This window comes from Pseudoliparis swirei, chromosome 12, assembly GCF_029220125.1.
Source record: "Pseudoliparis swirei isolate HS2019 ecotype Mariana Trench chromosome 12, NWPU_hadal_v1, whole genome shotgun sequence".
NCBI classification, from domain to species: domain Eukaryota; kingdom Metazoa; phylum Chordata; class Actinopteri; order Perciformes; family Liparidae; genus Pseudoliparis; species Pseudoliparis swirei.
The window spans coordinates 5,614,888-5,627,036 of NC_079399.1; the positions used below are offsets into that span (position 1 = coordinate 5,614,888).

Below are 12,149 nucleotides of genomic sequence, written 5' to 3' on the forward strand. Positions count from 1 at the left end.
GAAACGGGTCAATTTGACCCGCAACATAACAGGAGGGTTAAGAGCGATGTGATTTAGCATATTTTTAGTGTCGATACTTCATTAAGAGAGCGATCAGAGCGCACGCGCTGCACCGTGTCAAGCTGTCTAAGCACACTGCGCAGCGCTCACAGCGAGGGGCGTTAAGTGGCGGACTTTTCGGCTTTAAAAATAAAAAATAAAAAAATGCCAGAAGTGAATGTTTAAGTTCAGTCTGTAAAGTTGTGTAACTCTCCAGCTGCTCATCCTGATGAACTCAATCATCCGGTCAGATACAGACTAACGGCCTCATAGTGATAATCAATGCTATGATGGCTCCATGTAGTTTCATTAATATATTGCTGTATTAATACTAATATTACTGCCATTTGTTAAGTGTTGAAAAAGTTGGTAAAAAGTGAACCGTACAGATATTTTATTTATTACTATTATAGATAAATATACCAGTATCGTATTTATGGTATACTGTTTTATGGTATTGTATCAGTATCATGATATTTATGGCAGGTATGGCATAGATTAGAAGATCGTGACAACCAGCAAGAGGCAGAACAGACTCGAGGAACAGACTCGAGGAACAGACTCAAGGAACAGACTCATGGCTCAGCAGAGCACAAGACTTGAAGACTTGTTCACGCCAACAACAACAAAAAGGAAGTTGGTTCATGAACGACCATATTATATACAATATTACTATTATTATAGGGCCCGATCACTGACTTGGTGTCAGAATGGAGGTACTATAGATTATCATACAACGTCCAACATCGATGTTCGTGGAAGATTGTTTTTGTTGTTTATGCCTTCGTAGTAACTGACATCTTACAGAGTTCGTACGGTCATGGAAAACCTGGAAAAGTCATGGAATTTTAAAATAGTCATTTCCAGGCCTGGAAAAGTCATGGGAAAAAATTAAATCGCAAAAGTTTTGGAGAAGTCATGGAAATGTATTATCACATGTTCATTTATGCCGAGTTTGAAATAATTAATGTTTTTTTAAAGAAAGACTCAAAATATAAGCCGGCATACGCTCTCAATACGCAACATTTTTCATGTTTATACAGAGATTTCAGTTTGGTCATGGAAAAGTCATGGAAATCCATGGGTCAAAATGATTAAGAACCCTGATCTTATTTAAAATCCAAAGTGACGTGGTTCATGGCCTCAGATCCCTCCAGTATCGTTAATATTTATATATATTTTTTATTATCTGGCAATATGAAATGATACATCTGGAGACCAGGACAGTATCTATCAACGGCTGAATAAAATAAACCAGTTGCCTTTTATTTCCATTAATCAGCTACACATGATTACAGGGATAAATAACTCCTGAAATCTGACCTTCAAAACTCCTTCGAAGGAAAGCAACACATTTTTTTTGGAAGTTGTCAACATTCACAATAAGGTCATGTGACATACGTGTATGATGTCACCTGGTCGGTGCAGCGCCTGAAGGCCCGCGGGCTCGTTCCAAGAAGCAGGTCTACAGAGACCCGGTGGGCTGGATGACTTCCAGAACCCAGATCGCTCCGTAATCCTGCTTTTTCTTTTTGGAGCCGTGTGTGCGTCCCAACGCTGGCCAGAGGAGCTTGTGCCCTGGACCGGTTTCAAGTCCGGGAGTCCATCTCGCTGCGGAGGTTTTCATATAAAATCCCCGCTGGCCCGTGGAGCAAAGCCCAGACCTGGAAGTTCCTGTGTTTACAGTCGGCCCGGCGGCGGTGTCAGAGTGCACCGGGAAGAACACGCCGCCGAGGCGCTCATCGAGATAAAATCTCTGGCCGCTCGCCAAACCCCATGTGGAAATATAGACCGGCATCAATTTAGGTGCACGATCAGAGTATCGACCAAACACTCCTTCGTCTAGTTATGTTTTTATTAAATTAAAACCTCAATATGTACAATGTGTTTCCACATAACACCTCCGTCTCCGGCACGATGGCGCTGAATGGAACCGGGTCCAGGCTGCCGAAAGCTCGACCGCCATACGAGGAAAACACGTCTTTCCAAAAATAATGTCTCATTACTGACTATTTTATTTCTTCGGTAGAAACTAGTTCCAATGAAAACCGTCCACAGCGAGGTCCTGAGCACCAGGGGGACGTTGTTTCTGGAAACAATACAGTAGAATATTCTTTTTAATATGCAATTTCTGAAAGCAGAGCGCAGGCGTAATTACAGACAACCGTGCATATGTGTGTGTGTGTGTGTGTGAGAAAGATGTTATAGTTTGCAGACAAGGTGAGAGATTTGGACCTAAACATTAAATATCTATGATTGCAGGTGCCTCCGAGACCCGGAATTATGGCTTCCAGCTGATTCAATACCTCATAATACTCAATTACAAGGGCAACAATTTATTTAACACACCTGAACGAGTCAACGTAGCATAATCCATCAAAAAAAAGATTAAAAATGAAGCAGAAAAGCCGATTCAGCACTCTTTTTATTTTCCGTTGGCTCCTCCTGTTAGTAAAATGGCAGACGCATTTCTTCATATGTACACGTGACATATAAAAATAGACAGGCAAATGAGGGAAAAGCCAAAAGGGAACGTCGCCCTCATCATCGTCATCATCGTCGTCGTCATTATGTACAGCAATATAGAACATCCATTTTTAATCACACTATTAACACAAAACAAACCAGCCTAGAACAGATGTGTCGCGCTCCACGCGGGACACCGATGCAAACTTTTCCTAAAACATCAACGACGTCACAGAGAACCGGAGAACCGGAGACTCCTCCTCGTCGCACAGGAGGAGAAGAAGAAAAACGCAATTTCTGAATATAAAATAAAAAAATGGCTTCAGGACAATGTACACAGTTTTACAGGTGAATACCCCCCCCCCCCCCCTCCATTCGCCAACGATCACGAATTCCCCCTCTCTTTTCATTTTTCTAAACATAAACTCAAATAAGTTAAATAAAGACAAACCAAAGAAGTGAATTCAATTTTTTTTTACCGTTAGCAGCATTTGCCGGATCAACCAGTACTCCTCGTTTTTTCTGGAATACGATTTTCACACCATCCACTCGTTCATTTTCCCATTGGACAAAAAAAATAATAATATGTGTGTGTGTGTGTGTGTATCACCGATTTTTCTTTTCCGTCTGTACGGGAAAAAACATTTTGATGGACAAAAAGAATTTTCAAAAGTGTTAAGACCTGCCATATTGTGGTGCGTGCGTGCGTGCGTGGTGTGTGTGTGTGTGTGTGTGCACTCACGCGCATCATCCTCTCTTACAAAAATAGGCGCTTTAGTAGAAAAGCTGTCGACGTGTAGTTTGGTGAAAGTGTGGGTCGGCTACGCGCTCACAGCTCCGCGGCACGGAGAGAGCGTCCGCCGGGTTTGCGCTGAGCGCGTCGACGCGACAATTAAATAACCGAATAACGCGTGAGAATCAACAACACGGGGAAGAAAAGAAGAAGAAAAAAAGCCGGAAGACGAGGCTCAGTGCATTCGACGGCGACTTCTTTTGCCTCCCGAAAAACTGCCGACGCATCTCAAAGCCCTTGAAGCTCCGCGTGTCGGTGCACCTTCGGGTACAGGTACGGTCTTTGTCTTCTCGACAACGACAACAACAACAACAACGTGCCTGCGAGGACTCTCAAAAGTTACTCAAAAGGCGGATTTTTGTCCACTGTCTCCGGACGCGGTGAAATAAAGTTGTGGAGGCTGGAGGGGACTGTACCTTTAAGTGATTGTGTGTGTGTGAGAAGAGGGTCGTTTTAGTTGTTGAGGCAGCAGACGCAGCTCGGTCCTCCAGGTAGTGAGCCTGTTGTGTGTATATATGTATATATATATATATATATGATACGGTAGTCCCTATTGGTTCAGGCATAGGGCGTCTGTGGGGATCACAGTGAGAGGAGGTCAGTTATCTGTGTGTGTGTGTGTGCATCATCGGCCCTTCCTGACCGCGCCGTGGCCGCTGTGGTGGTGGTGGGCCAGCTGCTTGTGGGGGCTCGGCGTGGCGCCGCCTCCTTTGGCCTGGGGGGAGGAGCTCCTGCTGGGGTTGAAGGCGGGGCTGGTGCCGGACCGGCCCAGGGAAGGCTGCAGGGGGCTGGACGCCACGGCGAGGCCTGCTGGGAGGCGGGACCGGAGACACAGGGCGTCGGTCACGACACGTGAGGCGGACTTTAAAAGGCCCGCGGCCCAGAGGTGCGACCTTCACTGACCTTTGGAGACGCTGTAGCCGTACGTGGCGTACACCGCCGCGGAGGCAGCCGCCGCGCCGGCCATCGCTCCCGCCATGGCCGCCGCGCTGCCCGCCGTCGACTTGCGGCCGCGCCCTTTCCCTCCCGACTTTGACCCGCCCCCGGATCCTTTGGGCCGCCCCCGGCTCCGCCCGGACCGGCCTCTGCCGGGGCTGATGGTTTCCGAGGCCGAAACGCCTGAGGAAGGAAGTAAAAACAACAAGTTAGGATTTTTTTTCTCCTCCTCAAAATCGTTGTACCAAAGCAAGGAGCAGCAAGTTATTTGAATACACACCACCGTCACGTAGAAATGTGCTTATTTTTCAAAGTAAAGCATTGTTTTATTCAATGAAGATAACATTACATTCATCATAAATACTCTCTCTACATTGTTAATGTGGTAAATGACTATTCTCTGGTGTTTAATGAAGTCTCTCCATCGGTGTCTAGAGGCCCATCTCCAGTGTTCTAGTGGTACATTGTGTTATCGCCTTAGAAGACTAGCGGAGGGGTAGAAAACCCACAAAAAAACTTTTTATGTGAGCGCAGCTGAAAACAGTTACGCTGGTGAGAGAAGCTATAACTGGCCTTCCTTTGATCCACAAGTTTGAAGGACAACATTAATATTTACAATAAAAATAATTATTTCTAACCTTGTCAATGTCTTGACTATTTTTTACATGCATTTGATAAATAAAAGTATGAATTTTCATGGAAAACACCAAATTGTCAGAGTGACTCCAAACTTCTGAACGGCCGTGTAAATTCGGTAGCACGCGTAGCAAAAACACCCGAAATGCCAAAATGAGAAAATTACACACACACACACACACACACACACACACACACACACACACACACACACACACACACACACACACACACACACACACACACACACACACACACACACACACTTCTAGCTAACGCCGACTTGAGCCTCAATAATTGTGTTTTCCCATTCCCGTGTCGTCACTATTTAAACACTAAACATGTTAAGCTGCCACAGATTGGACAACAGAGGGTCAGCCACCTCTTCACGTGGCCTGTGAGGACGTGGTGCTCGGGGACGGTTTCTGTCTGGGTGACCCCACACTTCTGAACCCGAGTGTATGCTGATGGCAACGTGTGGACAGAGGAAACATGAACAAAGTATCTTGGCACACGCCAGGTCTTTAGACGACACTCCCGCGGTTCTCTTCCCATCGCACAGAAGCATGACTCATCTTGACCCGAAGTACAGGGACGGCCGACACCAGAATATTGCTCTCATTTTCCAAACGGTTCGCGGGCCTAGAGCCAGGCTTTGCCTCGCCGGTGATGCCCCCCCCCCCCCCACCAGCACCGCCAGGAACTCATCCATCCCCGACGCCCCGGCTCAGATGAAACCCGCCCCACATCCTTCTCCCTTACCCACTAAATCTTACCCCGTCCTCCCTTTTTTCACAATTGCTCCCCTCGTTCTAACCTTCCTGCCTCTCTTTCAAAACCTGTCATCGCGAAGCCGCGCACATCTCCGACACCCCCCCCCCCCCCCCCCCCGCGCTCTGTTCATAATCTCCGTGGCGGGTGCCTCTCGTGGCGGCAATCGTCCCAGAATGGGGTTTTTCACCAGAGCGCCGTGTATTTAGGAGGGATTACCTTATTGCGGCGCACACATATACTCTCTGGATTACGTCGTGCGGAACATACCGGAGACGTTGAGCCCGAAAATAAAAACCCGGCTCATGAATCTAAATCTATCTAAATAATCATCTGCGCGAAACGCGAAAATGAAGACGCCCGGGTCCCGATCGCGAGGCGAGGGGAACGAGCGTGGACTCACGTTTTTTTGGATCGAGCGACTGCGTGAACAGAGATGATCTGAAATCAGGAAGTTTTTGGAACGCGAGCATTTAGACGGCGCTAGTTGTGATGGAGTATCAGATTAAAGCAGTGTGATGCACTTAGCACATTTACAATGTCTGTTCGGGATGAACTAAGCAGAGCTTTGTTGTTTTGTTGTTCTGTGGAGTCGAACAATTAACAACAATTTAAATATGCAGATTAAACGGTGATCATAGATGGCAGTTGAATGTACTTTAAAGTAATGTACTAGAAATGTTTACACTACACACATACACACACTTTGCACACTGTCTATATTTAATATTTTTATATTTAATTTAATTTGTCATTAGTATTGTGTATTGTGTATGCATATATGTTATATATATACATATATATTTTATTTTATATTTTACTTTGTATACTCCTATATCTTTCATCCCTGTTTTTTATATTTTATTTTTTATTCTTGTGTGTTTAGTTTATTGGTGCTGCTACTGTGACGACAAATTTCCCCTTGGGGATTAATAAAGTATATATCTATCTATCTATCTATCTATGTTGTAAGTAAAGAGTGAAATATTTCCCCAAATAGAATACAAATTGTCCCAAATGACAAATATGATACTTCCACTACCGTGTAAATGTGACAATTGCCATGACATAAATGACTATTAATGTATTCATTCGAAAAATGTCCCCAGAATATTAGTGCATAGTGTAATTGAACAACAATCCAAGAGGACACACTCACATGTTAGCGCTATTTAGGAGCTTAATAAGAAATTAATTTCATATTTTACAGACGGGGACGGACGGAAAAGATGGTATCCCTATTTATGAGGCTCTAGCAGCTATATTTATATTTTTTTATAAATGGATATATATTTATATAATTATATATATATAAATAAATGTATATTAATAAATATATAAATATATATTTATATATATAGACATATATATATATATATATCCATTTTTATATATATATACATATATTATATCTATATATATACATATAAATATTTATATAAATATAAATATATATATATAGTTTGTCGTGTTCCTCTCAGTGAGCTCACCGTTCATGTTGTCGGAGACGGACCCCGACACGGAGGACGGGGAGTTGGTGGCGCGAGACTGCGGCGCCGAGGACACGGGGTCGTCCACGATGACCAGCATGTCGCTGCTGCTCTCGTCGGCGTCGGCGTCCGGCGGCAACGAGCCGGGCTGCAGCTCGCTGCTCAGGGAGATCTGGCCGTGCACACACACACAAACACACACACACACACACAGAGAGAGAGGCAGGGGGTCAGCACCACAGAGGACGAGGCACCCGGCACCGCAAAGGGAAACAATGGAGGACCGACGTGAGGAGCAACGAGGAGAAGGAAGGGAGGCACAGGAAGGGGAGAAGGAAGGTTGGAATAGATAGGAAGTAGAACGTAGAGGAGAGGAAGAAATGATGGAGGGAGTTGAATGGAGAAACAAAGGAATCGAGCACTCCATTTACACACTTCCATCCTCTTCCACTCCCTTCCTTCCTTTCCATAAAAGGACACTCCCCCCCCTGGATTCCCTCACCTCACTGAAGGGACTGGGCATGGCCGAGTCCATCTCCACGCTGACGAAGGAGTCGTCTCCGTCGGCGGAGAGGTTGGAGTTGTCCGCCGAGGTGGCGTGCGAGATGACCAGGTTCACCTCCTTCTTCTTCTTGGTCTCGCACTCCTCGTTGTTCTTCTTCTGCTGGTTGGGAAGCAGACGTTGAGCTCGAGCGGCACCTCTTTGAAGCCGCGAGGCGAAAGGTTGGATTTCCATGAAATTTGCCCTCAATTGTGACTTTTTTTTCTCTTTTAATTCTATATTTAACAAAATTTACATTTATTAAAAATGGAATATCCTGAATGCACTTCATGCTCACAAGAGGGTAAACATTTGTATTTTTGTTCCCCTCTCTCCGTGTCCTCCCCCGTGAGCTCACTCCTTCCCTTCTCCCCTCGCTGCTCTCCTTATGACACATGTCACCTTTGTTGCACCCTTCTCTCCTCAGGCGACACACCGTCTCCTTGCTGATCGTCGTGTACTCTACCTTCTCGGCGTACTTGTCCCTCTTCCTCTTGCGCTCCTTCACTTTGCTGCACTCCTCCAGCTCCCTCTTCTCGTCCTGTCTCTGGCGCACTGGAGGAGACGCAACACATCGTTAGATGAATACCGGGTTCATGCGCATGTTGACCAACGAGCTTCCAGGACTTTTCCAGGACCAAGCATACTGTGAAATCTGCGTGTATACACGAGTTCATACATTAAATCACCCAAATGAATAAGAGAGAATCAAAAGAATAAATATTCATGCAAATGTGTATTCTTTTTAATCAAACTGCGTAAATGAACGTATGAATATAACAACTTTTTCATGACTTTTTCAAAACTTTTTCGAACATGTTTTTTTTTTTACGGACTTTTCCAGGCTTGGAAAATAATATTTTTTTCATCTCCATGACTTTTCCAGGTTTTCCATGCCGCCTAAAATGACTCACGTTTCTTCTCCAGCTCGTCGTTGTCCAACAGCAGGCCGACCACCTCTTTGGGTTTCAGCGTGTCTGGTTTGAAGTTGCCTCCAGAGATCACCACCCGTTGGATCTTAGGACATAGAGAACACAATCATAGATTCACGTACTTTGAGCCATTTTCTTCTCCTTTTTTAACTCGCAGAATTCAACCGTTTCAGACCTCGCTCTTCTCCTTGGCCCGCTGCAGGATCCTCTCCTCGATGGAGCCCTGACAGATGAGGCGGTACACGGTGACCTGCTTGGTCTGGCCCAGCCTGTGGGCCCGGTCCATGGCCTGCTGGTCCACCGTGGGGTTCCAGTCGCTGTCGTAGAAGATGACCTGGGGGCGGGACACAGCTCAACTCGTGCTCTGCCGCGTTGTTAGCGTTTTTCAACGCATCGGTTCGCTTTGCGTGACGAATCCGAAAACCATGGGTCCAATCACGGGGGGGGGGCGTGTTATTATCCCGAGTGAGCTTTAACGAGACAGATGTCCCGTGTTAACGGTCCCTTGAACGGGGCTTCAGGGACACAAAGGGAGATCGTGCTGATAAACACAGAGAGAGATAATCATCATGTTTATATGAATGATCAGCCACACACACACACACACACACACACACACACACACACACACACACACACACACACACACACACACACACACACACACACACACACACACACACACACCCACACACACACACACGATGAATACGCTCGTCGGGGAATGTACGCGGCGTTATGTAGTGGCGTGTGTGTTCCCCCTGTGTGTGTGTGTGTGTGTGTCGGTGACTCACGGTGTCAGCAGCGGTCAGGTTGATGCCGAGCCCGCCGGCCCTCGTACTCAGCAGGAAGACGAAGATGTCCGTCCTACGCGAGGAGGGAGGAGGGAGAATAAAATAGAGGGGGGAAAAAAAAGAGGATCGTTTACAAACGCGGCGAGTGCAAATGTCCGTATACGGTGTCGTGGAACCAAATTAAATCACGGTGTAATGGAGGAGGTGCTCTTTAAAGAAATGTCAGCGAATCTGAAATTGAAGCGTGCGCTCGATGCCGGTGGTGGAGCGGTCAATAAACCCCAAACTCCTCCACCGACGATACGGAAAAAAAACCCAAACACTAATGTAAGCCAGAGCCTGTGGACTCCCGAGGACACGGAAGGGCAAACATATTCGGACGTGCACGTGTAAGATTAAACCGTTCGCTGATTGCTGCGTAAACAGAACGGCGGATTTACAGTTAGATAGTGGCAGAAAGCCACACACACACACACACACACACACACACACAGATCCCATCTCTCGTCACCCACCGGCTCTGGAAGTCCGCCACCATGTCTCTGCGCTCGGAGATCTTGGAGGAGCCGTCGAGGCGCATGTAGGTGTGCTTTCGATACACCATGTACTCCTGGAGAGACGGAGGAGGAGACGACAGTTTGACGTTAAACTCACACGCCCGTTTACTGGCCAGAGCTCCGGATACGAGCTTCTCCAAAAGACGTCATCGTTACGAAGTGTTTGCGATAGATAAGTTGTCATGTGCGATCAGTTACTTTAAAACGGCTGCGTGGAGTTCATGAGCTTTTTTTTAAATCCATGGATTTCAACCAAACCGTCGGTTTTGATGTTGGACCCGACGAAGCTCGACCAACTGGAACCTGAACACGTTTCCTTCCTGAAGCGACTGAGTTCTCACGGCCGCACGGGTCTCCCTCCGAGGATCAGATGAACCCCGCCGGACTACTTTGCCGAGCGCCGGGGGTCAAAATAAATACTAATCTCCGATGTAAGAATTTCCGCCCGACGGAGTCCAAAATATAAAGAAATCCCACATTTCTTATTCTTGTGCACATTTGGTGGAGTTGAAATGCAGAATTTGATACTCAACCCCCCCCTCACCCCCCACCCCCCTCCTCAATGTCTGCTAAGCTGTGTGTGTGTGTGTGTGTGTGTGGGAGGGGTTCTTTAAGTGCAACAGCAGTGATGAGGTGACATGTTGATCTCTCTTTAAGCAGTACTGCCTTGAACCCTCGACCCGCTCACCCCCCCGACCAACATGTCAGTCCCCCCCCCCCCCCAAAACAATGAACCGGCCCACAAACACTGGCGCACGCCGCGGCCCCACCTCTCACAATCGTTAACAATGATATCGGTGATTTGACGGTATGTTTTCTGTGACCCCCGCGAACGCTCAGGGGTGTGTGGGGGGGTGGAGGGGTGGGGGCCCTCAGTCCCGGCAGGGCTTGCCCCTCGTGGCTCCGCTCCCGGCGAGCCCCATCTGCTCCGAGTGAACACTACATTAGGGACCATTAGCCTCGCCGCGCGCCAACAACGCCGCTAACCTTGTTGAATCGGGGTTTTGAGGGCCCGCCAGCAGCAGGATGTTTGCAGATACCGTTGATCCCGCCGAAAAAAGAAAAGAAAAAAGCCTCACTCGGCCTACATAACGTAAAAGAAAACCGTCTGCGCCCGGATCGTCAGAAAAAGAGAGAAGGGAAAAATAAAGGTTTTAAGAAGTAGATGTTGACGTGATTTATCGGCGGTGGACTTTTCTCTTCTCCTCAGCAGCTGGCGACCGTCTCTGGTGTCGTGCGTTTGGGTTTGGCGTTAATCGGAAGCGGCGGCGCTTTATTTCTGCAGCTTTTCACAGATTTTTTTTTTTTTTACGTGTTGATTGGAAAGGAAGGAGTGGGGTGGGGGGAGGAGGGGGGGTGGGTGGGGGGGGGACCTTTAACCGTCAGCGGCCCGTTGTGGAACATATTGAGTGAAGACTGAAATCTGTATGGCTGCGCTATCCGACAACAACAACAAACGTGGAAGGATGTGTGGGAGACATTTGTTTTTAAAAGTGCGACGACATTTCCTCTTTTCTTTTTTTACGTCTCTGTCAAACCTTCAGATTTTGGCCCTTTGTAAAAAGCAGCTCTTAAGCCGCCAGTTTGTTCTCAACTCCCCAAACAATAATAACCCCAAAGAAACCCGGTGTGTCCTCATTGCAGGTCTTGAAGAACATCAAAAGAACAGTGTGTCGCCATGGAAACGTTCAACTGTTCTCAGTGCCGTATCATATGTACAGGACTGACATATCCCACCAGCCGTACAAAAAACAACAGAATTAGTTTAACCCTTGTGTTGCCTTCGGGTCATTTTGACCCGATTCAATGTTTAATGTCGGTGTTCTTTCAACAAAAACAAACAAAAAACAGTACCTAAACTTGGAAAACAAAAATTATAATAATAATAATTTTTTAGATTTTAATAGCTGGGGTCATTGAATTGACCAAAAAAAAAAAATGTATAAAAATAAAGGGTAAAGGGAGGAGGTTCGGGAATCATTGACCCCATATTGACACAAGGGTTAAGGGACTGATTTTACGACATCAAAGTCCGTTTACGGGTCTCGAGGACGACGTCGTACGAAGCCTTCGGTAACGCCGAAAAGGAGACGCACAAAGTATGATGACGATGAAAGTGCGACGCTAAATCGGTGGCGCACAAAAAAGAGAAAAGGATTTCATATCAGAAGCTTCAGGGTCATATCTAAGACCA

The 12,149-nt window shown here is 46.6% G+C and overlaps 1 protein-coding gene across 2 annotated transcripts in view; it reads right to left on the bottom strand.

The window, feature by feature from the left end:
* Positions 1 to 2,446: 2,446 nt before the first annotated feature.
* Positions 2,447 to 12,149, bottom strand: part of ino80 (INO80 complex ATPase subunit) — a 33,896-nt gene continuing 24,193 nt past the window's right edge. The window contains exons 29-37 of one of the 2 annotated variants that reach the window (XM_056428286.1): positions 9,914 to 10,008; positions 9,399 to 9,471; positions 8,780 to 8,938; positions 8,587 to 8,689; positions 8,139 to 8,227; positions 7,634 to 7,792; positions 7,132 to 7,303; positions 4,202 to 4,417; positions 2,447 to 4,108 (exon numbers count right to left, since the gene is read on the bottom strand). In XM_056428286.1, the coding sequence (XP_056284261.1) occupies positions 3,924 to 4,108; positions 4,202 to 4,417; positions 7,132 to 7,303; positions 7,634 to 7,792; positions 8,139 to 8,227; positions 8,587 to 8,689; positions 8,780 to 8,938; positions 9,399 to 9,471; positions 9,914 to 10,008 (1,251 nt within the window). In that variant the 3' untranslated portion in view covers positions 2,447 to 3,923. Of the gene's footprint in view, positions 4,109 to 4,201; positions 4,418 to 7,131; positions 7,304 to 7,633; positions 7,796 to 8,138; positions 8,228 to 8,586; positions 8,690 to 8,779; positions 8,939 to 9,398; positions 9,472 to 9,913; positions 10,009 to 12,149 lie in introns of both variants that reach the window. The other variant, XM_056428285.1, reaches the window with a different exon arrangement.